At 39.2% G+C, this 26,912-nt stretch overlaps 2 protein-coding genes across 2 annotated transcripts; one reads left to right on the top strand and one right to left on the bottom strand.

Annotated features, from left to right (window-relative positions):
* Positions 1-8,617: 8,617 nt before the first annotated feature.
* Positions 8,618-15,767, bottom strand: ALG10 (ALG10 alpha-1,2-glucosyltransferase; the record flags this gene model as incomplete). Its single annotated transcript, XM_083859457.1, has 3 exons — positions 8,618-13,087; positions 14,855-15,052; positions 15,603-15,767. The coding sequence occupies 3 exons, from the start codon at positions 15,765-15,767 to the stop codon at positions 12,032-12,034; spliced, it is 1,419 nt and encodes a 472-aa protein (XP_083715583.1). The 3' UTR covers positions 8,618-12,031.
* Positions 15,768-15,812: 45 nt separating this feature from the next.
* TPRKB (TP53RK binding protein) lies at positions 15,813-20,141 on the top strand. Its single transcript, XM_083859459.1, has 4 exons — positions 15,813-16,121; positions 16,558-16,680; positions 16,966-17,142; positions 17,957-20,141. Exons 1-4 carry the CDS (start codon positions 15,981-15,983, stop codon positions 18,041-18,043), a joined length of 528 nt encoding a protein of 175 aa, XP_083715585.1. The 5' UTR covers positions 15,813-15,980; the 3' UTR covers positions 18,044-20,141.
* Positions 20,142-26,912: the final 6,771 nt, after the last annotated feature.

Below are 26,912 nucleotides of genomic sequence, written 5' to 3'. Positions count from 1 at the left end.
AGAAACCTTTTTCCCTGAGCTGCATAGTCACTTATTTGTGAGAGATGGATATACTTGGAACAGCTCCTGATACAGTGATGTCTAATATCCTGTGACATCTCATCCTTAAGGAGAAGGGAGCTCCTGAGATTAGCAGATGCCCACTTGAAAAAAAATGACCAAAGTCAGAGGATCTGCAAAATATACAGAGTTTTATTAGTAAGTTACACACTTGTCATGTATAAACTGGTATAAGTTTGTCCTTTATCTTTTAGTATAAGCACACAACCAGATATCAGCATTTGAGACATACACAGCAGCCTATTATCTTCTGGGTTTCTGCAGTATCAAAGGAGGAACTAAACACAAGGAGAAAGTTAAAGTATCCTTTCAGTTTAATTTCAATGAAGCTGGTATCTATTGAACAATTTCTTTAAAAACAAAACCAAACCAAAGCTTTCAGAAACCATTTAAGTCATCATCTGTTACCTCTCCCTGGATTCTGACCACAAGAACATGACAGATTTATTTTCTCTGCATCTTGTTAAATTAACATGCCTTTGGAGGAGCAGTGGCAGTGGCAGCAGGGACCACACCTGACACTCAATGAATTCCAGTAAGCATTTTCTGTCCTTTTGCAGACAGGCTTTATTTGACAAGTGATTCTTTATGGCTGACTAATATGCCTTGGGTCATGTTTATGGTTAGCACAGATACTTGTAGTGCAGATAGGACTTACTACAGCATGTGCCACTTGTAATTTTGTAATGAAAATCTCGCCAAGAGAGGGGAAAAAAGAAACAAGCAACAGCTTCATAAAGGAACATCTTTCAGGATGTTCTACTTAGGCAATACCTAATTCCAAACATACCAGCACTTTATTTTCATTTGGACAGATTATTACATTTTGAGGCAGGAATGCTTTGTGTTACAGAAATGGTATAAATCAAATGGGGTAAGTTTTCAATAGTAAAACACTAAAGAAATCCTGGCTATTTAAGAGCAACACAGCCCTATATGCAATGAACTGAAAAATTGAAATGACAGAGTCAGTGCCAAGGTCTCAGCTTGTTCCTCATTATCCATGTTGTACAGTAATAGGTGAGATGAAGAACAAAAAACGTCATTGTTTGAATCATGAGCTCTCAGCACTGTGGCTTTCATGCATAGGTCACCTACCTGCTCTCAGGTTTAAAACTGTCAGCAATTATTTTAAGTTTCTGTGAAGGAAAAGGAGCAAATTGGACACGTTTCCAGAAAAGCAAAAGCTGATGGAAGCTCAGCTCTTCAAGAAATACAGAAAGTATTGCAATAGTTGTCTTGAATTCTTGAGCCTCATCATGGCACCACTATTCACTCCTGTGAAGGAGTTCTTCAGAAGAAGAAAGTATCTTACTAGAAATCTAGAAACTGAAAGATTGCTGTTGATAAATACATAGTACTCAGGCTTCTCTTCTTCATCCACCCACTTTGGGTTCTTCTTTCTCTAGAAACTATATTTTTATTTATGTTTTATTTGATTTATTTAATTTGAATGAAAAGGGGAAGGTGTAATAGGAGCAGTAGGAATTTGAGTATATTGATTCTTGTTGTCCAATAGGGGAATGAATCCAATCTGAGTTTTATGATTGAAGCCAAAATGTAAAGGTTAATTTTTACAACTTTATTTTAAAGCAAAATCTCTTTGTAATTAATGATAAAAGATTAGTCTTCAGTCTAATGTTTTTTCCTTCCATGAGGACTTGTTTTTTCTTAAATAGTTACAAAGAAAGAAGACTATCCAATACATTCCCTTCAATAAACACTGCCTGTAATTTTTTGTTGGGTTATGTGTATTGGAAATATATTTATCCAAAGCAATTTTTAACCATTGCAAAATAAATAAAGTATAGAACAAGGGGACAAGGCTAGTTCTATGTAAATGACTCACTGTCTGCTTATAAAAAAGCTTTGTAAAAAGCCATGAAATGCAGGGCGAAAATAAAGGCAACATGTAAAACATCAGAAAAATGTTCTTATCCACTAAGAGGAAAGCCAATGACACTAGTTTGTCACATAACACAGACAAAATGCAAAAATAATAAAGTGACTGGAAATTAAGGAAAAAAGCCATTCAAGAGTACCACTTGACCACTACCAGCAGCTGCACTCATGCATTTTGAAGGACATCAAGCTCTAACAGGCCACCAGGGAATCTGTCTCACCATCCATTCCCAGGCTGAGCAAATGCTGATGCTGCAACATCTCAGAAGAGGAAGCCAGGCTAGGCTACCAAATGACATGCAATTTTATGGCTGTCTTTAGTGCTGCTTGAAGGCGGCACAACACAGTCTGCTGAGCTCAGAGCTTTGTTACATTATCTCAGGACAAGGCAAAAAGGCTGTCAGCTCACCCCAGCTAGAAATTATCAATCATCTGAAGAGGCCCTACTAGGAAAATCAAGACAAGCAAAACTTCAACACTGCAAATTTTGCTTCTGATAGCCAAGGTAGTGATCACACACTCCTTTTCCCAGGCCAGTCTTTCTGATGTCATCCCAATGAAGCTGATGATAAGTACAACCTACATTTACATCTCTTGAAATCCTTGCCCAAATGAACACTGAATTTTGTTTTTCAGCAGCAGGAATGAGATAAAGAAACAGTCTCAGCATGCCAGGGTGGCTGGGACAAAGCCAGCTACAACTCTGGACAGTCTGTGGCACATACTTACATGGAGAAGAGAGGCCAGCACAAAAGGAAGAACAGCCAAGCAAAAAGAGCTATGGCCTGTGGTGGGAGGAATGGGATCATTCACCCTAGAAAGGGATGAAAGTGGAGGCTGAGGGGCCCTTACCGTGGAATTTATTCCCAGCCTAAACTTCCAGCAAATGCGTACAGCATTACTTTTGTCTTTTTTCTCTATGCAACTTACCAGGACTACCCTACAGTTTTCTCTTTTATTTGTTATCAAAATACAGAAGTAATAGTGAAGGTTCAAAGGAAAATATCAGATTTATAAAGGTATTTAGAATTATAAAAATGCAGGTGAGCACATAAACAAATAAATCCACCTTTTCAGATTTTGGTGCACAGCTGCTCTCTACCTTATATGAGCTGACAACAGAAAATCTGCCAAAATGTATTTGTATTTCCTTGTATTGTTCCATTGTCATAAATATCAAATGGTAGTTAAAAAAAAAAAAAGTGGTCACTGGGGCACTGCCCTGAGTTTTAGTTTACTTTTTAACATTATACATTCTAGTGAATACACAAATCCAAAAATCTGTAAGGTCTTTATGCCTGTTCTTTCAGGTTGTAAGATTGAGAGCACGCTGATGAAGCATTTCCAGAGGGAGTTTTTATTTCTTCAGTGTGCAGTTCCTGTTGATTTATATCCTCCAATGTCCTTGGAGAATGCAGTATTGAAATGAAAATAGATCCATCTCATGAAGTTGTACTTACTACAATTTCAATTAAATTAGTGTATGGGTAATGGCAAAGAGTCTTGGTTTGTAATTACCTTCTTTAACTCTGCCTTGGAAGTATATGTTTGAAGGACTAAACAAATTGTCAATATCTATACACTTGCAGAGTAATATGAAAGATTAAGTCTGATACCAAATTATCTTGTCTGCTTTACGCTACATTTAATGAGAAAATAAAGTATGGAATATATTCTGTCAATAGACACTGTTGTTTGCATTTTGACTGCAGGGTATAGATCCATTCAGTTGAAGTATTACTCATGTTAATGCATAAACACTTCTTTAATGCAATGCAACAGTCCTCCAAAACAGTTTTTTTGTCCAAGAGGCGATAAAGCCATGTCAAGAGAAGAGGATTGTGCGTTGTGAAAGAAAACACATAAAGGGCTGAAGAATATTTATCATGAGATCCATCACAGCAAAACCCTCAGAAATCTTTTAAAGCTTTTTACAAAAGAGACTACAAGCTGATTTTGACAGGCTAATTTTTTGCCAAGTAACTGCAGACTATCAGTTAGTTAGATGTTAGGGCTGACTTTAAAGGCTTTTTTTGGTTGCTTATTCTCTGACAAACTGATGGGCAAGAAAGTTCAAAAGCATCATGTATTCTATTGTGTGTGACTTAAACACAAGGTAGAATCTTTGCAGGTGTTAATATCTTTGATTCAGATTCAATCACAAACGACTTTATCCGATCTTTGCTTTAATTGCATGCTAAAGTTTATAGAAGACTTAATTGCTAGTAGGATGGACAACTGTTTTCCAGAAAGACTCTTTATTCACAAAGAAGTTTTAATTATAATGCTAGGATTTGAATGTGCAAGAGGAATGAGCTCACCAGTTGATGGTGGTGGTGAGTTTTTATTCAAAATCAAAGGCTTCTTGCAAAGTTAGCTGATCTGATAGTTGTTTAAAACAAGGCCTTAAGTCCTCTAGCCCTTGAGCAGAGTGATTCTATGTATTAAAGAGTACACAGAGCTCCACCAGGGCAAATGAAATTTGGTTTAGTCAGTATAAGGATAAGAAAAGCAGGCTTCCTTACAGAATTCTCATAATCTGAATACCTTTCTTTTTAATTCAACAGAAAAGGAAATTTCCTATGCTTGAACTCCAAACAGAAACTGTGGCTCAAGACAAACACAGCCAACTTCTCAATACAACAGCAAGCTACTTGACTTAGCCCTGGCTTTAGAGATCAAGACAGTAATCAACTAATTACATTTGCCTCCACAAGCATTTAACTTGAAAGAGCTCTACAGGAGATAGCCACATCATAAGCTGCTCAGCCAAACTGAAACTTCACATGCCCTAACTACTATTAACATAGTAATAACCAAGGAGAAGCAAGCAAACTGTTGTGTGTATCTCCAGCCACTTCACTAATAAAGATGAAAGATGTTGTTTTGGAAATTGCTAATATATTTATTTTGGACTAATTTTTCCATTAGCTTGACTTTATAAGTCAAAAATTGATGCTTCATGTACAAGGTAGCCAGCATGCTCCTCACAGTAAGAGCATCCATGCATACAAAATGTCACTGCCGTTGTTTCAGCTAAACAGAGCAGGGTGCACAGGTCTAGGTAGATGATACTCCTTCCTTACAGAAATAGAAGATCTCAAAAGTTTTGTGATTTCTTCAATTACAATAATCATAACTTCATTATGTGCTGAAAATAAAGCTAGGGAAAACAAGCTGGAGGAAAATAAATCCTCATATCTCTGTAGGTGAGTAGGTTAAGAGGCTGTTGTGTTGTGAGCTGCACATAGCAGCATTAATTATATGTACCTGCACAAGTGGAAGAGGAAAATAGGGACAATTGTCTTTGCACAGATGTAGCAAAAAGATCGTAACTAGAGAGAAAAGGCTCCTAAGAGTAGAAGCAATTAATCCCTGCAAAAGCTCATCTAATGAAATGGCAAATTCATCACTACTTGACTGCTTTAAATAGTGTGTTTTCAAAAAATGAGCTCCATTTCAGCTTCAAAATACTAAACTCTACAAGATTCACTTACATAATGTGGAAAGTAACTTCCTCCTTGGTAGAAGTTCTTTGATAAAGTTTTGTGGCCTCCTGTCAGCAAACAGCCAGACCAGGCCATTGTAATGCTACCCCTCTCTTCCACTCTCACAAAATTTAAGTAATATATATTTTATAAGCAGTATATGAGGGAGAAGTGAAATTACTGGTATTTATCTTGAAGGCAAACTTAAAGCTTCTCTCAGACAACAGCTGTTTCCAGAATCCCAAATATATTTTCTTAATACTTAAGGAAACTGCCAGACACCCAATTTCTTTTTGGTTTTAAGCAAACTATTCTTCTTCCTTGTTTCAAAAAAGAAGGCAGAAAATTCCATTCCAGTAACAGTCAAGGGAATAAAACTCACTGTTATTGAAGCAAATGTGCACTGATATAGCTTTAGCAAGGATACATACAAGTTTTTACTATAAACGGCAAATAAACTCCTTTTCCTTTGATGTGTTACTGGTTCTTTCTCCAGGGCCCAGACCTGAAGCGAGAAGGTAACTCCACAAGACTTCCTGAGATTTTAAAGCAAGTTAACAACACACTGGATTGGGCTGAAACTTTTCAAATTTAGCTAGCAGAGCGGTTGCCAGGAAAATCAACTCAAACACTGGTCATTCTGGCCTCAGTCTTGGCTATGAGGCTTTCCCAGCTCAGGAACAGGCAGTGCTCCAGCCAGCAGCTCACACTAGAAGGTGGTTTAACTCCCACCTTCACAACTATCTCCAATATAAAATAATACTATTGGTAGTAAGTATGTAGTGCTTATTCAGGAATGCACAGAGCACCTAGTAAGGAAGGAATCCCACGTGCAGCACACACAACACCCTTGCTGCCCTGCACCAGGACTGTGCTTACTCCCACACACCAACAACGTGGTGGCATTTGATAAGCACTGACCGCGAGGGTGAAGTGCTACCCCTGAAATTGGTGATTTTCCCAACTGTGTTTCCTTTCTTCTTTTGAAGCTTGTCATTTAAATTTCAGTTCAGCCAGGCAATGCTTTGAGATTTGAAGGGAACACAGGAAAATGCAGCATGATTTACATGTACTAAACTTGCAGGTCTGAACTAATGCCCTTAAATTAGACTCTTGCCAGTGATAATCACCATTCCTTTTTCATTATATTTTCACAAAATTATTTCTATGATAATACTTTCAGGAGCGTTGATATGAAAATGTCAAAACGTAATCTCATTACAGAAGATGGGAATGTAGCTAAGGACATGAACTTCAGCAATTACATCTTTGAAAAGGCATAGACTGCTGTTATTAATAGGAGTTCAAGCCAATTTGAATTAAATGCATGGGATATTAATTTACATCTACTTAAAACCAGGATATAAAACACATGGGAAACATTCCTTTAACAATGTTTATTTTCTAAGACACATCGATTTTGTATTATAAACCCACTAAAGTACCCAAGCAACTGACAGTGTGAAAATCAGCCAGACAATGCTTTGTTTGAGGTTCAATGGGAATCAAATGGGAATTGCAGGAAAATGTGATTTACGTATATTAAACTTATAGGTCTGAAGGGGGTGTCTGAAAGTGGTCCCTGAAACAAGGTTGTAGCAGGTCTGGGCTTGTTTCTTCTCCCATGCAGCAAGGGAGAGGACCAGATAAAACGGCCTTAAGTCTAGATTGGACATTATAAAAAAATTCTTCATGGAAAGGGTAGTCAGACTTTGAAATTTGCTGCCCAGCGAAGTGGCGGAATCACTATCCCTCCAAGGGTTCAAAGAATGTAGCAGCTGGGGATATGGTTTAGTGGTGAAAAAGGTGGTACTGGGTTGATAGCTGGACTCAATGGTCTTGTGAGTCTAGTCCAACCTTAATGATTCTGTATTCCACAAAAATGAAAGCAACTCCTTCCCTATTTGTGACACACAGCTGTGTTTCAAGTAAGCTCACATTTCCTGAACACAGCAAGAAGAGTTTTTTATTTACAAATGCACTGCAAAGTGCTAAAACATCCTCCACCAAACCAGTTCACTGTCAGATTTCAACAGGATCATTCTCCCAGAGATCCGGGCAGCTCTAGCAACAAGCAGATTCTCCTTGCAGATGGAGAAGACATTCCTACATGTGTATGGCAAGCAGCTCCCCCCTATCACCATGTACTTTAGCCAGCCACAGTGCTCTGCTAAATTCAGTGGAGCCCTCTAACCCCAAGAAGCACCAACTCACTCCTGCTCCTGGCTGCCTTGCACACTCCCAGCTATGGCAGCACTGCAGTGACAATGATCTGCAGAAATATTTTTCCTCTTGTTTCCTGCTCCTCGAATCCTAACTATCCATGAAGCTGAAGGAACAGCATGAGGTCCTGAACATATTCTGAGATCAAGCAGAAAAACTAGCAAATTAAGGGCATTTTAGCTACACATGGCTGGGAAGATTAGCATTTCTGTCTCATAGAGATCCTTTTTGTTTGCAAAAGGACATTTGTTAGCAAAACTAATTATCTGCACATCATCTAAAGCATACTTTTAAGAAGGATGTTTTTCTATAAAACATGCCTCAGGTGACAGAAAAATGTCACTGAATTGAAAATAAAAAGCATGTCTTATCTAACAAGGGATAAGTAAGGAGAAAAAAAAGTTTTTCAGGGGAAAAAATTAGTATACTGAATATAGACAAAGTTTAAGATAATTGGAGGAATTTTCATGGACTGGGCTTTACAGTTTTTTATTAAATGGAAACCAAATGATGCATTTAAAAGATGGTATACTGACTACTATAGGGCAAACAGACACTTGAGAATTTCTAGTTTGTACATGCATCACCCAAATAAGAGCAAATATCTTAGAAAAATCACCATATGTCAGTCTCAAAAGCATAATTACTCTGCTTTTCTCAATTTGTCCTTCAGGGGTTTTTTCTTTTTAGACAGAAACAAATAGAATGAATATGCAAAGAAAGTAAGAATACTGTGAAATTTAATAACAAAACACCCAAAGGAAAACTGCTAAAACCATCTTCACAACAGTAGGATTTCAAGTAGGATTTCATTTTGTTCTCTTAGAGCAGACATGAAAATTTCACTAACAGAAAAAAAATGTCACAAAGCCACTTTAAAGATGAACAAAACTTGTCCTAGTAAAACTTTAACATACTATACGTTTTTAAAATTAGCAAGGATATTATAGCTAAATCAGTTGCTAAAACAAGCAACCAGGCATGAGAGAACTTGAAGTTTCCTAATTATATCAGAGTGCTGCTGGAACAACATTATGATTTCAAGCAGCATTGCACTAAGCACTTGGTCAGCTCAACAAGACAGCACAGCACTGCCACCTTGTGAACAACAAAAAACAGCAAAGCTGCATCAACAGGACAAAATTCAACTGCCCCCAGACAATATAGAATACTCTTTTCTCACTTTCTAACAGAAATAATCTATCTTATTTATCCATCTCTAGAAAATTAACAGATAAAAATATTTCAGCATTGCTTATGCTACAAAATTCTTGCTAATTTTGAACATGAATGTGTGTTATCAAAGTGAAAAGGAATGAAATATGGAATGCTCACAAACAGCAGGAAATGTAGTTCACAGCATAAAGGATTATCAAACTTCCTATCTAGCTGAATAACAACATATTTTTATCTAAAAGAAAAAAAGACGTTCAATTGTTTCTATTTTTTCCCCCACTTCAAAACAATTCACCCATACTGTGACTGTTCAGTTACTTTTATTATTCCAACAGTTACTGAAAAATCATCTTATTTCTAGGAAAAATTAAAACTGAGCTTTATTTTCAAAGCAGCCATTATAGAATTGTTAGGTGTGCTATTTTTTGTTTTACTTTGAATACTTCAAGACATTAGTGTGATTTTATCCTAAATTGATAACTAATAAAATTTACAAGAAATTAATATTTTAAGCTGTTATATGAAATTTCATTGACACCTGTGGAGATTTAACCTAAAGTAAGTAATTATAGTTCTATTGAATCTAGAAGACCTCAGCAGGATAAGCAGGATAAATACAGCCCATTCTGCATGTCTTTAAGGAAAACAGCTAATAAATTAGAAACAACTACAATGGAAATATTTCAGTGGCAAAATATTAAAATTCATTTTTCAATGGATTTCAACAGTACTACTGCTATTTGTCAAAGTCCCAGGAAATATTGATGGAATTTGGAGACCTTTCTTTATGACCAATTCTGATCCAAATATAACCCCTCTGATTTCTGGACTGACTTGGCTAACATTAAATTTCACCAGCAAACACCCTGAGGACCACAGGCAAAAGTGAAAACATAGCTTTATTCTACAAATAAAGCTATGTTCATACTTTAGTAATTCATCAACTTCGCTCTTTAAACTTTTATCAACTCAGCCTGCTTTCAAATGAGTAAAATATATTAAGTATAATTGTACTTTTAAATTAAAACCTGTAAGTATAATGATAAATTCAATTATAAAATATTATGCCATTTCATAGTACTGGTTAAACAGCCCAAACAGGTCACAGACATCGCTCTATTGTAATTTTTCCAGTGTCTCCTGAGTTGGAGCTCATTAGAAAGGTATTGTGCTCTAAATTTTGGTGGATGTTTTGCACTCACTTTTCACAAAAAAAAAAAAAAAAAAAAAAAGTTTTAAAATTGTTCACATTTAATCTGGTTCTTTTCACCTGTAACACAGCTGCTACCTCTGTTAAAAATAGGAAGCATGAACAGTCTCTCACCAGAGTTCATAATGGATGGCATTTGAAATCAGTACAAAATAGACATGCTGGATAAAACACCTGTGGACTACACAGGGATCTTTGCACGGGAATTTTTTTCTCAAGGGAATTAACACCTGCTCCCCTACATAAAACCAGGAAAAAACTTTGGATCTAAGATACAACTTGGAATACTAGACAGAGCCCCATGCCTTTCCATGTTATAATTCCAACTCAGTATTTCACGGCACAAAGGAAGTTGTACTTAAGCAGGCAAATGCTCTTTATCTTATGATTTTATTGGCATGGCATACAAAAACAAAATTGGAAGCAGAAGGCACACAAGACTTCCCCTCCCAAATCCACGATACTGAAATCACAATATAACATCCTGGACTCTGCCAGAACCACACTGGATTCTTCAAAAGCAATCAATTTTGAGTTTCTCTTGTCCCTTCAACTTGAAGAAGCAAATAGGGACTGATTGAAAATGGCTTTCCCTATGGTACACATTGACAAGTTACCAGGCTGACAAAAGGCCAAGAAGCAAAAAGCAACCTGGCAAATATCTTGAATTCACTACAAATGCACTTACTCATTGAAAGTGGCTAGAGGGTTTCCTTAGGAGGAACAGGGTTGCAAAGGCATTGATCAGAATGTGAACTCACCACACCCACCACAGTGCTAGTACAGGGAAGGATTGGAGTCAAGACATGGCTCCAAGCTACACAGTACCTGAAGTTTTGGACATCACTCTCCCCTGCCACATACTTTAGCCGTCAAATGTTTTGAGACTTAATGAAGTGATTTACTGACAGGAACCATTACACCCTTCATTTACTCCGATGATAATGCACACTAGATGCTTTTAAATATACATACACACATATATATACATATTGCATTTCACCTTTGTCAAACAAAATATATACACTCAAGTTCCATTAAACATGAAAAACAGTTAAAAAGAATGGTTCAATATTGCCATTAGTATTTGAAGATTACACACCAGAGATCTTTGAAACACTCAATGCAACTCAGGAATGCACTCAGACCTGATTTCAGCACAAACCACAGGACATAAATGCTCAATTATTTAAGAGTGCTGCAATCCACTGCACGTTGCAGTCTGACATCTGTAAACTACGCCCTTTCTAACAGGTCACATTATCAAGTGCCATTTATGTTTTATTGTACAGTAACATTTATTCCTCCAAAGAAGGTGCACACACATAGCATCTGCTGTGTTTTCTAAATATCAGTTTGAAATAAAGTGTTGAAAATGCTCTAATGACTTAAGAGCCTACATTCTGCTTACAAAGCTAATGTAAGCATTTAGTGACAAAAAAAGTAATGAAAATTCAGTGAGATGTAGGAGGCTTTGAAAACATTGTACTTCAGTAGTGGTTTATACTTTGACCAGTAGTAAACCTAGAAGGAAATGGCCTGATCTGACGAATAAATAAACACACAAATAAACAAAAAGGTTGAACATGTTGAAATTCTTCTTTTGTAAAAGAGAAACCTCTGAAACATAAACTCTTATACCTTCAACGGCATGTTATATAATATTTTATTATCATGAAAAATGACAGTAAACATCTCCTTTATTTTACATTAATTGCAGAAGGGTGTTCTCATATTTCCCCTCATACTGAATTTTAAAATTCTCATAAATTCAATATATGGAGTATCTTCACATCTTAACAGATTTTGCATTTGGTTGCAACAATATAAGCAAAGAGCTTACTTCACAATTCCAGCTAGGGAAAACAGTCCTTAAATGATGCAATACATTGTTTTGCATCATTTGCATTCAAGAGTCCAGTCCTGAAACAGAACTGTGTTTTCCTAAAGGTATAAAAGTATCAAAAAAATGTCACCACATAAACCTCTGTACTTCATCACTATTTTCCCATTGGAACGTTCTGTTTAGAAAGAGATAAAAAGTTACAGCATTTACTAAAATATAAAAAGCCAGCTCCAGAAGTTGTCTATATAGAGACAGATATGGAATATTGAGCCTATATATTAAGAATGGCAAAATAAAGTAACGAAATTCTAGCAATTTTTGAGGAACTGTAACTGCTAATAAACATACAAAATACATTAAGATCCAGAATATCGATTTTGATTTCAGGGTATCAGCAAAACTCCATCCAGCAAATATATAAAATGGAACTAACAGGTATTTTACAAGCTCGTGTCTTTGGAACACTTTTCTCCAGACATAAAATGTATAATGTCTGTTATCTGCTAGTAAATACTTATGGACATAGGTAAATTTCCAGATCAGGAATAAAGAGATGACAGTGATTAAACTATACTGCACAGGGTGCTTTCGCAATGACAAAAGGAATTTCCTGATTTTACTAGGGGTCAATAAATGAGGGAATGAAAAAAAAACAGTAAAGGACAGAAAATAAAACAGCTGAGGAAAGTGCAAACAGGCTTCATGACTACTTCTATCACCAACAACTATTCCACCGTTGACAAAAACAAAAACGAAGAAAAGAGATACTAATATGATGTATGGCCAAGTTAAAGCAGTAAGTGTAACTAAGTTTTTAGGTGACAACAGATATTCAACAAGAAACTTCAGTACTCTGGTCAAATCTGAAAATGATCCTTTCCTGGAAGAAATCTTCTCATCTCTCTTTTTCTGCAACTCAATCTTCCAGGCTTCATTTAGCTTCTCTGCAACAACATTTCCAGCACAAAAAACTGTCCACACAATATTTGTCTGACGAAACATGAAGCCACAAAATCCAAGGAGAGCAGAAGTTTTATGGTTACCATAAAGGCACATTAAATAGGAAAAGAGAGTAAAAAATACTGACCCTGGATCTGTATAATAAAGGAATGTAAAAAAATAAAGAGTGGGAAACATTGCAAGAGTTAATGCCGACAAGATTCTCTGGAAACCAGACACAGCCTAAAGAAGAAGCAGAAAAATGTGATCAGACAATGTCCAATAAAACAAAATAGTGTATTAAAAGAAAACTAGCATTATTCTTGGCAATTCATTAAAACAATATAATATCTCCTATATTCTTTGTTTCCATTATTGCACAAATGCTATACTTTTTTAAGCTCCTGCTATGTTAATATAGTTACACAATGTTAAAATCCAAGTGAAAAGTACAGAACATTACTGCAGGTGAGTTAAAAATATGGCAACGAAAAATACACCAGCTTCTTTCATATGTCAGGTGTGCACATATTTGTGGCATTAAAATCATGGTGGGAGCATAATTGCTCCCATAGCTTGGATAAAAAGGATAAAAAGGCTGCACTAATGGGCAGAATGAATCAATAGCTAATGCCCCTGCAATCTCATAATGAGATTCTGTGCCTCTATTGTTACCTCTTTTGAATCCAGTCCACAGAGAGGCCAACTCCAAGTCCAATCTTTGATGCAGCTTTTTTTGTTTTAATCATTGTAATTCACGAGTCAGAAATTTAAAAAAAGGTAGGAGACCACGTAGTTAAAAACTCTTCCCAATTATTCCATTCACTACATGACAACACCAGAAATAATAACACTAAAAAATGTTGCACAATATTTCCGAATGATGTAGTGCAGGGTGAAACAGCCACTCAACACCTCACAAGAAGAATTGAGAAAACACTGAGGTCAAAAAAATGGCAAAGTATCACTACATGCTTAGCCTACTGTCGTGAAACTTTTTTCTTACATTTATATTTCCACTTCCAAGTATAAAATTAAAAGTGGAAACAATTTACTTAATCTAATTCTGTACAGTGTTATCATGTGCTTAAAAATGAAGAGGTTCCTCCAAAAGAAATTTTCTTTATGGTAAAGGAATCCTTCAGTTATCAGGGAATAGGAAAAAGATGTTTTAAAGTTAAAAGTCAAGCTAAGTAACTTTACTAATGTGAAGGATTTTAAATAGGCCATTAACCACTAAAATAATTTATCTACTGCAGTGGTGGATGCTCCAAAATTTTAAATCTACAGCATTCATGTATTCAAGCTGAACTGTATGGTCTGGATGTGTGGACAGCTAGACAAGTAAAAACTGGCTGGATGGTGAACTGGTCACACTCTACCCAAAGGACAGTAACAACCCAAGTACCACAGAGATCTGCACTGGGACCTGTCCTGTTTAATGGCTTTATCAAAGACAAGAAAGCAGCACTGTCACCAAGTCTGTAGTTGACACTGTATGGGCAGGACCAGCCAATTTGCTCAAGAGCACAGGTGTGATCCAGAGTGAGCCACACAGGCTGGAGGAATGGGGTGACAAAAACATGATGAAATTCAACAAGGATAAATCCAAATGCCTGCAGCTGAAAAAGAAGAAATCCCCACAAACTACACAGGCTGCTCACAGAGCAGCTAAGGAGCTGCTGTTCAAGTTTTGTGAGGACTCTGAAGCAATGCCAACTACATGAACGTTCAGACCTTTGGATAATAAGTCTGTATATCTACTAACTTTGATTTCAATAGGACTCCTTCTGCCTATATGCAAGAATGAATTTTTAGAGGACTGCACCTTGTGCTAGAAAAAAAAATTTAAAAAATAGAGAATAGGAATGTGCCTTCTTGGCCCAACTGGTGGTGGTACCCGCAGTTATACAAAACTCCTAACATCTCACATATGTAGTGAAGTGAACATACCCTAGGCAACCAAAGCTGCTTGTACGAATGCATAAAATTATTTTACTTCGACTGTACCTTATTCTTCTGATGGATCTTGAACAGAAGCAAATAGAGTAAATAGAAGTTCCCAGCACTGAAGAGGAGGTTGATGAACCTGAGCATCCCCACAGAGCACACCACGCTCCCCGTCCAGCCGAGGAGCCACGCCGCGGGCTTCACCACTCCCACGGAGAGCAGGTACAGGCCGGGCAGCGTGGTGATCATGGGGTCCCACTGCAGGGGACACACACACAGCGTCATGGGGCCCTGTCCCACTGCAGGGGACACACACACAGTGTCATGGAGCCCTGTCCCAATGTAAGGGACACACACACAGCGTTATGGGGCCCTGTCCCACTGCAGGGGACACACACACAGCGTTATAGAGCCCTGTCCCACTGCAGGGGACACACACACAGCGTTATAGAGCCCTGTCCCACTGCAGGGGACACACACACAGTGTCATGGAGCCCTGTCCCAATGTAAGGGACACACACACAGCGTTATGGTGCCCTGTCCCACTGCAAGGGACACACACACAGCGTTATGGAGCCCTGTCCCACTGCAGGGGACACAGACACACACACAGTGTCATGGAGCCCTGCCGACAGCGGGCCCTGAGCCGCGCCACCGCCACTCCCACACGGCCCCTTCCCCTCGCCCGGCCCGAGGCTCAGACAGCTGCCGGCACTGCTGCCCTCAGGGCTCTGAACTCTGTGTGCGCCGCGGCTCCCCCCGGTACCAAACCCGCCTTCGGCCGCCCGCACCCGAGTCCCGCCCTGACCTGCAGGAAGCGGCCGTGGCAATAGGCCTGCGCCTGCGGGACGTGGAACACCTCGTCCATGTAGGGCCCGCGCTGCCGGCGGCTGACGGCCGCGAAGAGCAGGCAGGACAGCAGGAAGGAACCGCTCATGGCCCCCGAGAAGCCGTAGGCCTCGGCCCGCTCCATGCCGGCTCCGCGCCGGCCGCGATGGGGCCGCCCTTCCGGGGAGGGGCGAGCGGCGGGCCCGGCCGGGCGGGAAGGGCTGCAGCGGGGCCGGGAATCGGGGGATCGCTGTAGGAATCGCTGTAGCAATCGCTGAGCCCCCGGTCTCAGCGATAGCCGCGTGTGAGCGCTGTGTTTTCACGGGACGAGCCGCCGATACTCCGCGGCGCTGCCGGGATGGAGCGGACGCACCGCCTGGAGCTGTTCCCTGAGCGCAGCGTCACGCTGCTCCTCTTCCAGCACGTGAAAAACGCCGCTGCTCTGCGGAAAAAAGCCATGGAAGGAGCCATTGACGGAGCACTGATAAACCCTGCGATGGTGAGGGAAGGCGTGTCGGGGGCTCACGAGGCTGGCCCGTGTTGGCAGTCGCTGTCACACGAGTTGCTGTGCGCGTCCCCCAGGCCCTGCTCGAGTGCCCTCATCTGATCTCAGTACTGTGTCCTGTAGCAGAACAGTTCCTCTGTAACACAGAGCCTTGGCAAGACTGGCCAAAAACATTGTTTTGGTTAATTTCACATCCTGCTTGGTGGAGTTTAGATCTGCTTCATGTGTAAACTCGAGTGCTAATTAATTCGTGCTGCCAAAAATTTACTATTTGGTGTCTTTGTTCTCGTTTAACCCATAAACAGTTTCAAAATCTAGTATTTTTTTTTTTTTGTTAGAATTAGGCTATCAAAATGAAATGATCAGTGTTTTTTCCAGATTTCAAAACAGTAAGTTAATTCTGTATAACTGTTTCTGTTGTGTTTTACAGATTGTAGATCCTTTTCAGGTTCTTGTGGCAGCCAACAAAGCAGTGCATCTGCAGAAGATAGGTAAAATGAAGACCAGAACACTCTATGCAGAAATTATTTTCAGCCTTTCACCAAGCAACAATGTAAGATTTATTGAACAAGTCTCTTTTTTTGCCAGAAAAGCTTGCTAAGACCCACACAGCCAAACTAAGTACATGTATTCCTTTAACACTTTACCTGACTACTAGTAGAAGGTTTTAATTGTTATTTTTAATATCACTGACGTGCTGTTATGGTTTGTAGCTTGTCAGAATTCCATTAATATAAAATGTCTGTTAATTTATGCTCTTGGTGTATCTGACACAGTAACTGAAAAGGTTCCTTATATGTAGTGAGAAAGTGACTCAAAATATTTTATCTTTTTTCAGATTTCAGATGCATTTAAAAAGTTTGGCATTTCAGACAGCGACACAGCAGTCCTCATTGTGTTGGTTGTGGATGGAGACAAGACTGTAGATCTGGCAGATATAGCATCTCAGGTGGAAGGCCAGCAGGTTTCCCTAGATGAACTACCCCGGCTAACAGACACTGCCAAAGTTAAAAAGGTGTGTGGCCAAAAGAGAAGACTGACATGGAGAAAAGGGACAGTTTATTTAGTTGACTGATTAAATATCAACAGACGTCATTAACTTAGGATCTGTATTTCTTTAGTGCAACTGCTAACTTGTTTTAAGTGGACCTTGATTATTTCTTAGATTTTTTTAGTTGAAACAAGTTTTAGTTGTCACACCTTAACATCACAAAGTTTAAGTCTTCAAATTAATAATGTTGTCAGGGAATAAGAATGTAAAAATAAATTCCGAAGTGCTGCCTACCATCCAAGCACTTTTGATTCCTGTTTTTCAGGCAAATATTCATTTAATTAAAAATTTCAGTCATGAACAGTTTCATAAGATTAAGTACATAGATAGTCCCAGTAGGGGTGGTTAAAATAAAACAGGTTAATTAGCTGTTAGGAGCTGTCTTGGGGCATATATGCTCTTAACAGATTACCATATGCTAAAGAGGTATTTAGAAGCATAAGTCTCCTACAGGATAAAATTCAAGTAACTTAAATTATCTTTATCATGTCTGTCAAAGTATTGATATAAGACATATGAATAAAATTGGACAAATCAGCGTTTAACATGTGGAGCTAAAAGTGCTGCTCACTCAGTTTCGTAGCTTTCCTTGTTCTTGCAGTTTCAGAATTTGCTTCAGTCCAAATTTAGTCTTGCAGTCACAAGAAGACAGGATTTTCCAGTGTAAAAGTGGGGGAGAAGGGAATAATCTTTTCTTGTGTACATATTTTTAGAAGGTATGTCATCAGGTTTTTTCTTCCTTATACATCTTTTCTGTTTTTCTTGTTTTTTTCTGCAGATGTACAAAGTTACACCACAGGAAGAAAAAATCGGCACTTTATTGGATAGTGTTGTTTGCAGAATGTCAACAAAAGATGTTCTGTGAAAATGTGGAAATAAATTTCAGAGGAAGAAACATAGTACTGAGTCATTTGATGACATCTGAGCTTTAACGAAGCTTGGACACAAGGGTAACCTGAGCTGTGTTATATGCACAGAGAGCATGCCAAGCAGAATTTGCTATTGGCATTTCTTCCTTTTTCTTGACAAGGAAGAATTGGCAGGACTTTAAGCTGAACTTAAACAAAAGGCTTGGAAATCTGTAATCTGTACTTTTGTCTTTTGTCAAATATTTTGGTGGTCCCAGAGAGGGTTCAAACATTGTAAATAATTTTTATTAAACATACTCTGATTTATTTTGTTTTGGCAACCTGATGGATGATATCCTTTTAACAATACTACTGCCAGAAAAGGCATCTTTACAGCCCAAGTATTTCTGATGGACTAGAAAGAGGAAATTTTCCATAAACAATCATCAGCATCTCCCTCTTTGTGCTGCTGGGATGGAGTTGCTGCCCCCTCTTTGAGGACAGGAAGAGGCAGAGAGGTGCTGTGCTGGCCGGTAGCAGTGTGAAGCAGGGGCATCAGAGATGTGTACAGTGAAGAATAAGGTCTGTGTGGATAATCTGTGGTGGTGTTAGCACCTGACAGTCTGCTGCCATCCACTGCTGGCTTTAAAAGAAGGAGTGGTGCTTTGACTTCATAACACTGATTTATGCATGGTGATGCTGAACTCCTAGAGCCTGTTTACAGGTGCAGAATTCACAGACAAATTTGCACCATAGGTTGTATCCACTTAAATTGTCAATAGAGCTTACATAGCATTCTGAACGGACATAAAACTTGTCTTGGTTTTTTGAACCACTGCTAGGAAAGGCTATCAAAAGGAATTAGGAGGGCTACTGATTTGCAGTAGTCACCAGGTGCAACAACTGTGAATGTTACCATTTCATCACATGTATGCATCCTGTTAAAGTAAAATTACTGTCCTAATTAGGTAGAAATCCATACTGTTTGTTATTTTTGTGCTGTATTGTTTTTCTGGGATGTGCATAAAACTATAACTGTCTGCAGTTTTGTGGGGTTTTTCTGATGTTCTCTGAGGTATTATGATTTGTGTACTTAAAAGATCTTTGGAAGAGAATGCCTCACGTTCTTACACATAGATGTTGAAGGAGAGGTAAGTCTTAGAGTTAAAATGTTGTCCCATACAGTAAACAGACCAGTGAACTGACACACAGACCTGGTTTTGTCTGTTTCTGTGTTTAATACAGAAATGTACAGCTTCAGTTTTGTATTTTGATTTCAGTTAAGTCTTCCCTTAGTTAAAACACAGTAGTACAAATATCGTCCTTTTCTTACCAACCAGACCAATGGCAAATTTAGTTATGAAGTACTAAGGGAATTACAAGGTTTATCAAAGGATTAGGGACAAATGGCTGTGCTGACTTCTTGTTTTAAAGATGGCTTTACAGAATGCATCATCCTCTCTAAAGGGAAATGTGAGGCATAGTAAAAAATGGAGCTTGGAAGGACTTGAGCCTTTAAAAACAAAAGGGTGTCACATCAGCCTGTGAGAATGACCGTGGAAAATAAGAGACTTGTTTTTCATTTCTGACAGTCCAGTTGGTACATGGAATATATCATAAGATTTACTGGCTGGACTACAATGTTTTTGTTTGTTTAAAATAGCAGCAGACAGGCTTACTTAAACCACTGCCTTTTTTGAACACGTGTAAAACATCTCTCTGGTCTATTTAATACAGGAGAAATAGTAATAAAATGAGTGCTGCATAAAAGTTTTGACAGACAAGTTCCAAACTTGGGTTCCTAGTTTCTACTAGTTTCATTGGTGTAGAGACATTAAATAGCTTTTTACTGTTGACATAAGTTAAATTGTGATTTACTATGAGACCCAAATGAGGTGTTTTCATGGGTGGATTTACAAGAAATTATTTTGGAAGCTGAAGTCTCCAAAGTGTCATTTAGTCAGGAAGGTGACTTGGGTCTGTTTGCATTGAAGACTCTGCCCTGCAAGACCACAGGTTTTCCCTAGACGTGATTGCATTATGCAAGTTAAATGAGTTATTTACAAAAACTAGTAATAAAAGTAGATTTTGTTCACCCTGCAAAAATACAGTTGTCTTTCTGAACACATTAAAAGTTACTTAATTTAGATCTCTAATATTACTGTTAAATTAACCTAGGCGGTTTTCCATGAAAGCAAAACTTTTTAAAAAAATGTTTTTCAAAACATTTGATGTTCTGCAGCAGTTTCTTCTGAACTTTCATACTTCATCTCTTCTATCACAAGGTGAAAAAGGAAACCGAAGTATTTGCAATAACTTATTTGAACCTCTAGTGCTTCAGAGGCAGGATTATACCTGCAGAATTTATAAATTTAACAACTAAATGCTACATCATGATCTGTGGTCAGTTGTTCTAGGCTTTTTTTTTTCCCTTGGTGAGGGTGCATTTGGGAATTTGTTTTTGACTTCCAGCACACTGAGGCCATTGCCTGTCCCATAGCTCTGATCACCAGGGGTTTTTGTGCTGCTGTCAAAATGTGTAGGTCCCTCTCCCATCTCATGTACTTCAAATGTATATTGACAAAGGAGGGCCCATCCTTTTGTGTTCAATTACAATGTTCATGCTACGTGTTTAATGACTGGGTCCCTATGTTCTGTGACAATGTATCTAATGTGCTAATCAGTTTTCTTAAGTATTCCTTTGTGTGCTGTTCTTTAGGGAGCATCATCAAAGCACTGCTCCCATGTTCGAGCATGCTGAGGTGGTGCCTGCCCAAGTAATGCTGGCAGAGTTCAGCAGCACTGGAGGAACACCAATTCCAGCCACCTCACTGAGAACTGAGTCTCTAGTGCTACACTGACCTTTGTTAACACTCCTGGAGCTCTTCTCAAGGACATTTTAGTTTATATATCCCTCCTGATTATGAATGGATACCAAAATGGGGTACACAGTACTTGTAAGAATTGTGTTGTCACTGCCTCTCAGAGCTGCCAGTCCACTAATGTGTACTCGTGAGTAGACAACAAACAGAGTTGAACAGGAACTGCCAACTGGCTCTATGTCCAAAAGGCTTGTGGGTTGTCTGAGTGGGGTTACCTCTCTGAAAATGTGGGAGTATGGAATGCCCCCCATCGGTGATGGGCTAGTGTACGTAGAAGCTTGTGCTGCCATGAGGTGTTAATGAATTATGGAAAAGCAAGTGGTGGTTGCAGATAAATACATACAAAATGAAAACTGAGGCAGCGGGGTCTGTGACAAAGGATTCACAAAAGCAGCTTATTTCATTGTTTTATTCCTGAGCTTACAAAGTCAATACCATAAGTTAAAAATAATGGATGCAAGTTCCATATAAAAATCTTCAACAGAGATGAGAATTCAGCTTTTTCAATCATCTTCCTTTGCTGGCAGAATTGCTGGGTTTGTTGATTATTTTTTCCTGTTGTTGTGACATGGCAGATTATTTCCCTGCTTACAGTATATATTTTACCATGGATTGGGACAGACTTAGCAGAGGTAGAGACTCGACAAGTTCACAAATGGAAAGCTGGGGTGGGCATAAAAAACATTGACCAATAAAACAGAAGTTGAACTCTTCTTTCTAGAATATTGTGCTTAAAAGTTTCATATATGTGCTGAGGGTAATATAAATGTGTACAGGTCAAACAGGTCTCTGTTATTCACAAAATTATGTTCTGTACATGGCTTGTTAAATTGCTTCATAGATTCACTTCCACAAGTAGCAGCCATTTAAGCAGTTTCAAGTAAAATGAAATATGCCGAGACCAGTGTTTTTGTACCTCTTGAGTATGGACAATTTATACAAATACTTCTTTAAATATTTGACAAAGTTGCTATATTTCTGCTATAAGGATGAATCCTTTCTTGACCAGGCACCCCAGAGTGCCACTAGAAGGATCATGATGATCACTGTGTAAAGGATGTGGACTGTAACAAGATCATCTCCATGCTGGTACTTGAACCCAGAGGTGCTGTGCCAGTTCTCACTTTTGTTTCCATTAGTTTTCTGTCTGTGAGCACGGAGAGAATGTATCCTGACATAACAAAAAGCAAGATTAAGGTTAGAAATTATTCTTCTTTATTAACAGTTCAATAATGTTTGTAATGAAATCCAGAGTGTGCATTGAATCATTGACTAGATTTGGGAAAAAGCTCTTCAAACTGTCAGAGGCTAATAAAATATTTTCTATAATTGGAAATGCAAAACATTTACCAGCCATTTGGTATTTCTCTCCCACTGACAGGCACAGAGACAGGGTATGGGCTTGTTAGAGGAAACACAGTGCTCTTACTCCTCACTATTGATACAGATCATTGTACGAGAAAAAATATACCCTTTCATTTTGCAGTATTATGAAAGTGGAAGGGTTCAAATAAAAAAATTACAAGTTTCCAAAGCTTTAATCCATGGGAATAAGGACAGCATGTGATCTTCCCATTCTGTTCTGGCATGTTTTTCTATCTCTGCTTTTCAGAGGCGACTTGTGTCAAGGTATTTGTTAAGCAAAGGTACCAGTCAGGAGTAACTACGCAAAGCACACCTGCAGGATTCTCTGCAGTAGCATTTAACATTGCTTTGTCACCTTTCCCTAAGGGTTTCAAACTAGAAGTATTTGTCTATGGCAACAGACACTTCCAGTTATTATCTTCACTGAAAATTGCCTGCTAAGCCCCAGTGCTAAGTCCATGTTCCTTTTATGTTCCTTTTTTTTTTTTTTTTTTTTTTTTTTTTTTTTTTTTTTAAGAGAAAAGAACTGTTTAATGTGCACAATTACATCTGAACTGGAATGCCAAAAGGAGATTAACTAGCTTGTGGTTTTCATGTTCATTAGGAAGGGTTTGAGATGGATTAGATGTATTGCAGGTCTGGTTCATATGTTGTTCCTGCTGTTACTATAACAGAAGAGTAGAGATTACCACAAATGTTAGCACAGATAGAGCTTATGAGTAAAAAAGAACTTTAAACCACAAATTACATACTTAGGCACACTTGGAAGAGAGCTGTCAAAACTGATTTGCTAAAACTGAAGGACTAGGAAATACAACCAAAAGGGAATTCACCAATCAAACGGAACTTCTCCCGTTGAGCTTTTACAGAAGGTAATTGCGGAATTAGACATTTAACATTTGTATCAGGACAATCATGTCATGTGTAGCTGCAGATCAAGTAACACAGTTCATGATCATTTGGGAGCATCATGTGAAGAGCACGAGAGGAATATTCTGCCAATAGTTTGCTTTTCTATTCCTACCTGAGGGAAATGCAGTATATGCAGCTTACCTTCTGCAGGCATTCATGGTGTTTGGGTGATTGAGTTCCCACTGCGTCAGAATTCTTCTTGCAGAGAGGAAAAAAGCCTTTTTTATCCTCTTGTTTCCTTGCACAAAATGAGAAAATTTTCTCTCAGCACCAAGAAAAAGTACCTTCCAAGCCCACCAACTTGACCAACAATAATCTCGGAACACTTATGTGTCAATGAAAGATCTCAAATTAATGGTTTCTAGAGCTGATTTTGACACAGTTCTTCAAGAAATTCCCCCGAGCAGTTCACAAGGCAGGTTATGAGTAATCCCAATGACTGGCTTCTTTTAGCTGCTAGGATCTCTTGTTATAAACAGTAGCTCACTGCAGAAGTGTTGCCAAATTCATAACAACACAAGTAATGCACAGATGGAGGGTGGTGGTGTTGAAAAATGCAGCATGAGCTGTAACTTAGAATTACTTTCTATTAGATCACAGGCTATTTTGGGGTAAAGCTTAGTTCCTTGATACAACTGCAATTTGGTTCAAATTGCCTGGAGTGAAATTTCAAGCCACCATCATTTATGTGTGCTCTAATACTCAAATATATTTTATGAAAAAGCAGATGCCTTTTTTAAAAAAACTTTGACTTCTATAATATGATCACAGTCAATAAGCAGTCAATAAGCAATATATCACCACAAAACACCACATTTTGACACCTAGGCTTAGCAACAGAGTCACATACATCCTGTTATTTCCTGACCACCCGGAGCCATTAATTACCAAGAGGCTGTGCCAACACAGAATTTCTCCCAAGCTGGTGTTGCATGATCAGCTGTGTTAATGGTGGGTTTGGTATAACCAATTCAGTGCCCCTGTAATGATTTGTAAGGGCTTGTAAATAAACACATTCAAATTTGCAATTTATAAAGACAGACCAAAACCCTTCTTTCCCAAAACACTTAACTTCATAATCTTTAACTTTAAAATAACTGTATTTCTCATTTAACTGTTACTTTCAGCTTATTGTCACATGTAATTGCTACTAAGATAAATCTGAACTTGTGGTACATTTCTAAAGGATTTTGCCTTTCCTTCACATATGTCCTGGTTACAGCATTTATGTTTTTATATAAATAAAACTGGTTCCTTTAGTTTTATTAAAACAACTAGTAATTTCCAAATATGTCCTGGAAAAATCAGTTACACTCCAGAAAATTGCGGCTGAGTTTGTTGACCCATGTGACTGAAACAGTGTTACTGGAACCAGTGAACCTAGGAGGACAAAGACTCATTCTTCATTAGTAGTAATATATTAAATATAGAAAAATATTACAATTATTGAAGTCAAACAAAAAGACAGGAGAAGAAACTGAAATGAAATGCTTAAAGAAAAAAAATCTGCAACAAAGGAAAAACAATCAAATGGCATGGGATGACATGAAGTGCAGGGAGAAGTGCACACCTTACCAAATTGATCCTCATTGAAATCGCAAAATTTCATTTCCTTTGAGGAAATGAAGAATTTCCTTCCATGAAAGGAAATGAAATCTTGAAAACAGAACAAAGTGAAACAAACGGACTAGGTAGGAACGATAATGACATGAAATTGAATGGCAAGAAATAAAAGAAATCAATAAATTGAAATTGCTACATCCATAAGAGTAATTCAAGGAGCAATGAGGAAAACATCAAAGAGAATGGGTAGAAAACTCTGATGTAAAAGGCTGGAAGACAGAAACTGTAACAATGAGGATTGGCCTGTTTTACAAGGAACAAAGCTGGACAGTTCCCCATACAACCGACCACTTCCAGCCAGGAGGGGACTCCTCATGTCATTTCATGAGAGGGAGAAATGTGAGGTGAGCATGTTAATATTCAGCAGATGCCTATCTGTCCCAGCCATTTGCTGTGCATATCTGCCAATACATATGGACTTGCTATATACTTAAGTTAAATATATACTGCTTGTGGGGCTCCCATGAAAGGTAAAAATTTACAAATGGTCGACTGGAGAAAGGATTAGAGAGTATCTTATCTACGTGAAAATCTGCAGGTTATGATTAACTATTCTTATTCAGCTGATAAATTCCAGCTGATTGATTTAGTCATCCCAAAATACTTAAACAGAATACATCACTGGAATGTGATTTCTCATGCCACACACACATTATGAGAAAACCCTAAGCACTGCATTAAATATCAAGAGAAATGTGAAGCATTTCCTAGTGTTTTTTATGAACACAGTTCTACTTTTAAAAATTATTCTGGCAGGCTGCTTTAATGGGACTGATAATAATAGTCTGTAGCTGGGACTGACATCCATGGATCTCTTCCTTATGCCACTTTAGGGTTAGATATATTTCCCCTTCACAAAATCATAGGATCATTAGGCTGGAAAAGACCTCTGAGTCCAACCTTTGACTGAACACCACCTTGACACTAGACCGTGGCGGTGAGTGCCACATCCAGTCTATCCTTGAACAGCTCCAGGATGACTCCACCACCTCCCTGGGCAGCCCATTCCAATGCCTCATCATGCTGTCCGTCATTAAATTCCTCTTATGTCCAAGCTGAACCTCCGTTTAGCTTCACTCTTAAAGTTAAGCTACTAGGACAACCACATCCAGCAAAGGTATCCAGGACACCAAAGGAATGGGCGCGCAGGCCCCATCGCAGCCGTCACGGCCTCAGGGGGAGACCTTCTACAACGCCCACACCCTGCTGAGGCTTTCCCTTACGCTGCTGCCAGCACCGCGGCTGCGGCAAGCGGGGCTGCGCAAGGACGACTCGCAGGGGTGACGCACCACAGCCAGAGCCCGCCCAGGGGCAAGGACGGCGCAGAGTGAAGCGGAGAGGGGCAGTGGAGCCTGCGCAGCCCAGCTGGCTGTTGGAGGCCCCTCCTAACTACAAGCCCCAGAATGCACCGGAAGCGCCCGTGTATCCTTCGAACCCGCCAGTGAGAGCGCGAGGGGCGCGTCACGTGGCGGGGCGCGCTTTTCAAGTCGGTGCGGCTGCGCGGCGCGGCCCGTGCGCGGTGGCGGAGAGCGGTGAGCGCGGGGGGACGGAGATGGGAACGGCGGCCCGGGGCCTTCCCCAGAGCCCCAGCGTGGGGCCCGTTTCCCGCGGCGGTCAGGGAAGGGCTCGCCTGAGGTGGGGCGCTGGGCGGTCGGCGGGATGGTGAACTGTGTGGCATCCCATAAACCACCTCTTCGGTGGTGCCCAGCGAGAGGACGAGTAGAAATATTAAATTAAACTACACCATAAGAAGTTTAATTTCAGTGTGAATAGGAACTTTACATCGAGGGTGGCGGAACATCGGAATAGGCTGCCCAGGGCGGTAGTGAAGTCTCCATCTCTGGAGATATTCCTAACCCACCTGGAGGCGTTCCTGTGTAATTTGCTCCAGGTGCCCCTGCCTTGATACGGGATTGGAGTAGATGATCTCCAGAGGTCCCTTCTTACCCCAACTACTCTGTGACTCTGTGTGGTAGTCCCTAAATATGAGACTCTTCAAAGGGAATGTTTACCTCCTCACTAATTCAGCAGTATCATCAAAGTCTGTGATCCTGTTTTTCGGTTTGGGGTATTTTTTAAACCTCTTCTATATTTTCCAGGTACT

Source organism: Zosterops lateralis, assembly GCF_965231275.1.
Source record: "Zosterops lateralis genome assembly, chromosome: 4".
In the NCBI taxonomy this organism is placed as follows: domain Eukaryota; kingdom Metazoa; phylum Chordata; class Aves; order Passeriformes; family Zosteropidae; genus Zosterops; species Zosterops lateralis.
The sequence above is the reverse complement of the archived record's forward strand: the minus strand, read 5'-3'. Positions and strand labels throughout refer to the sequence as shown.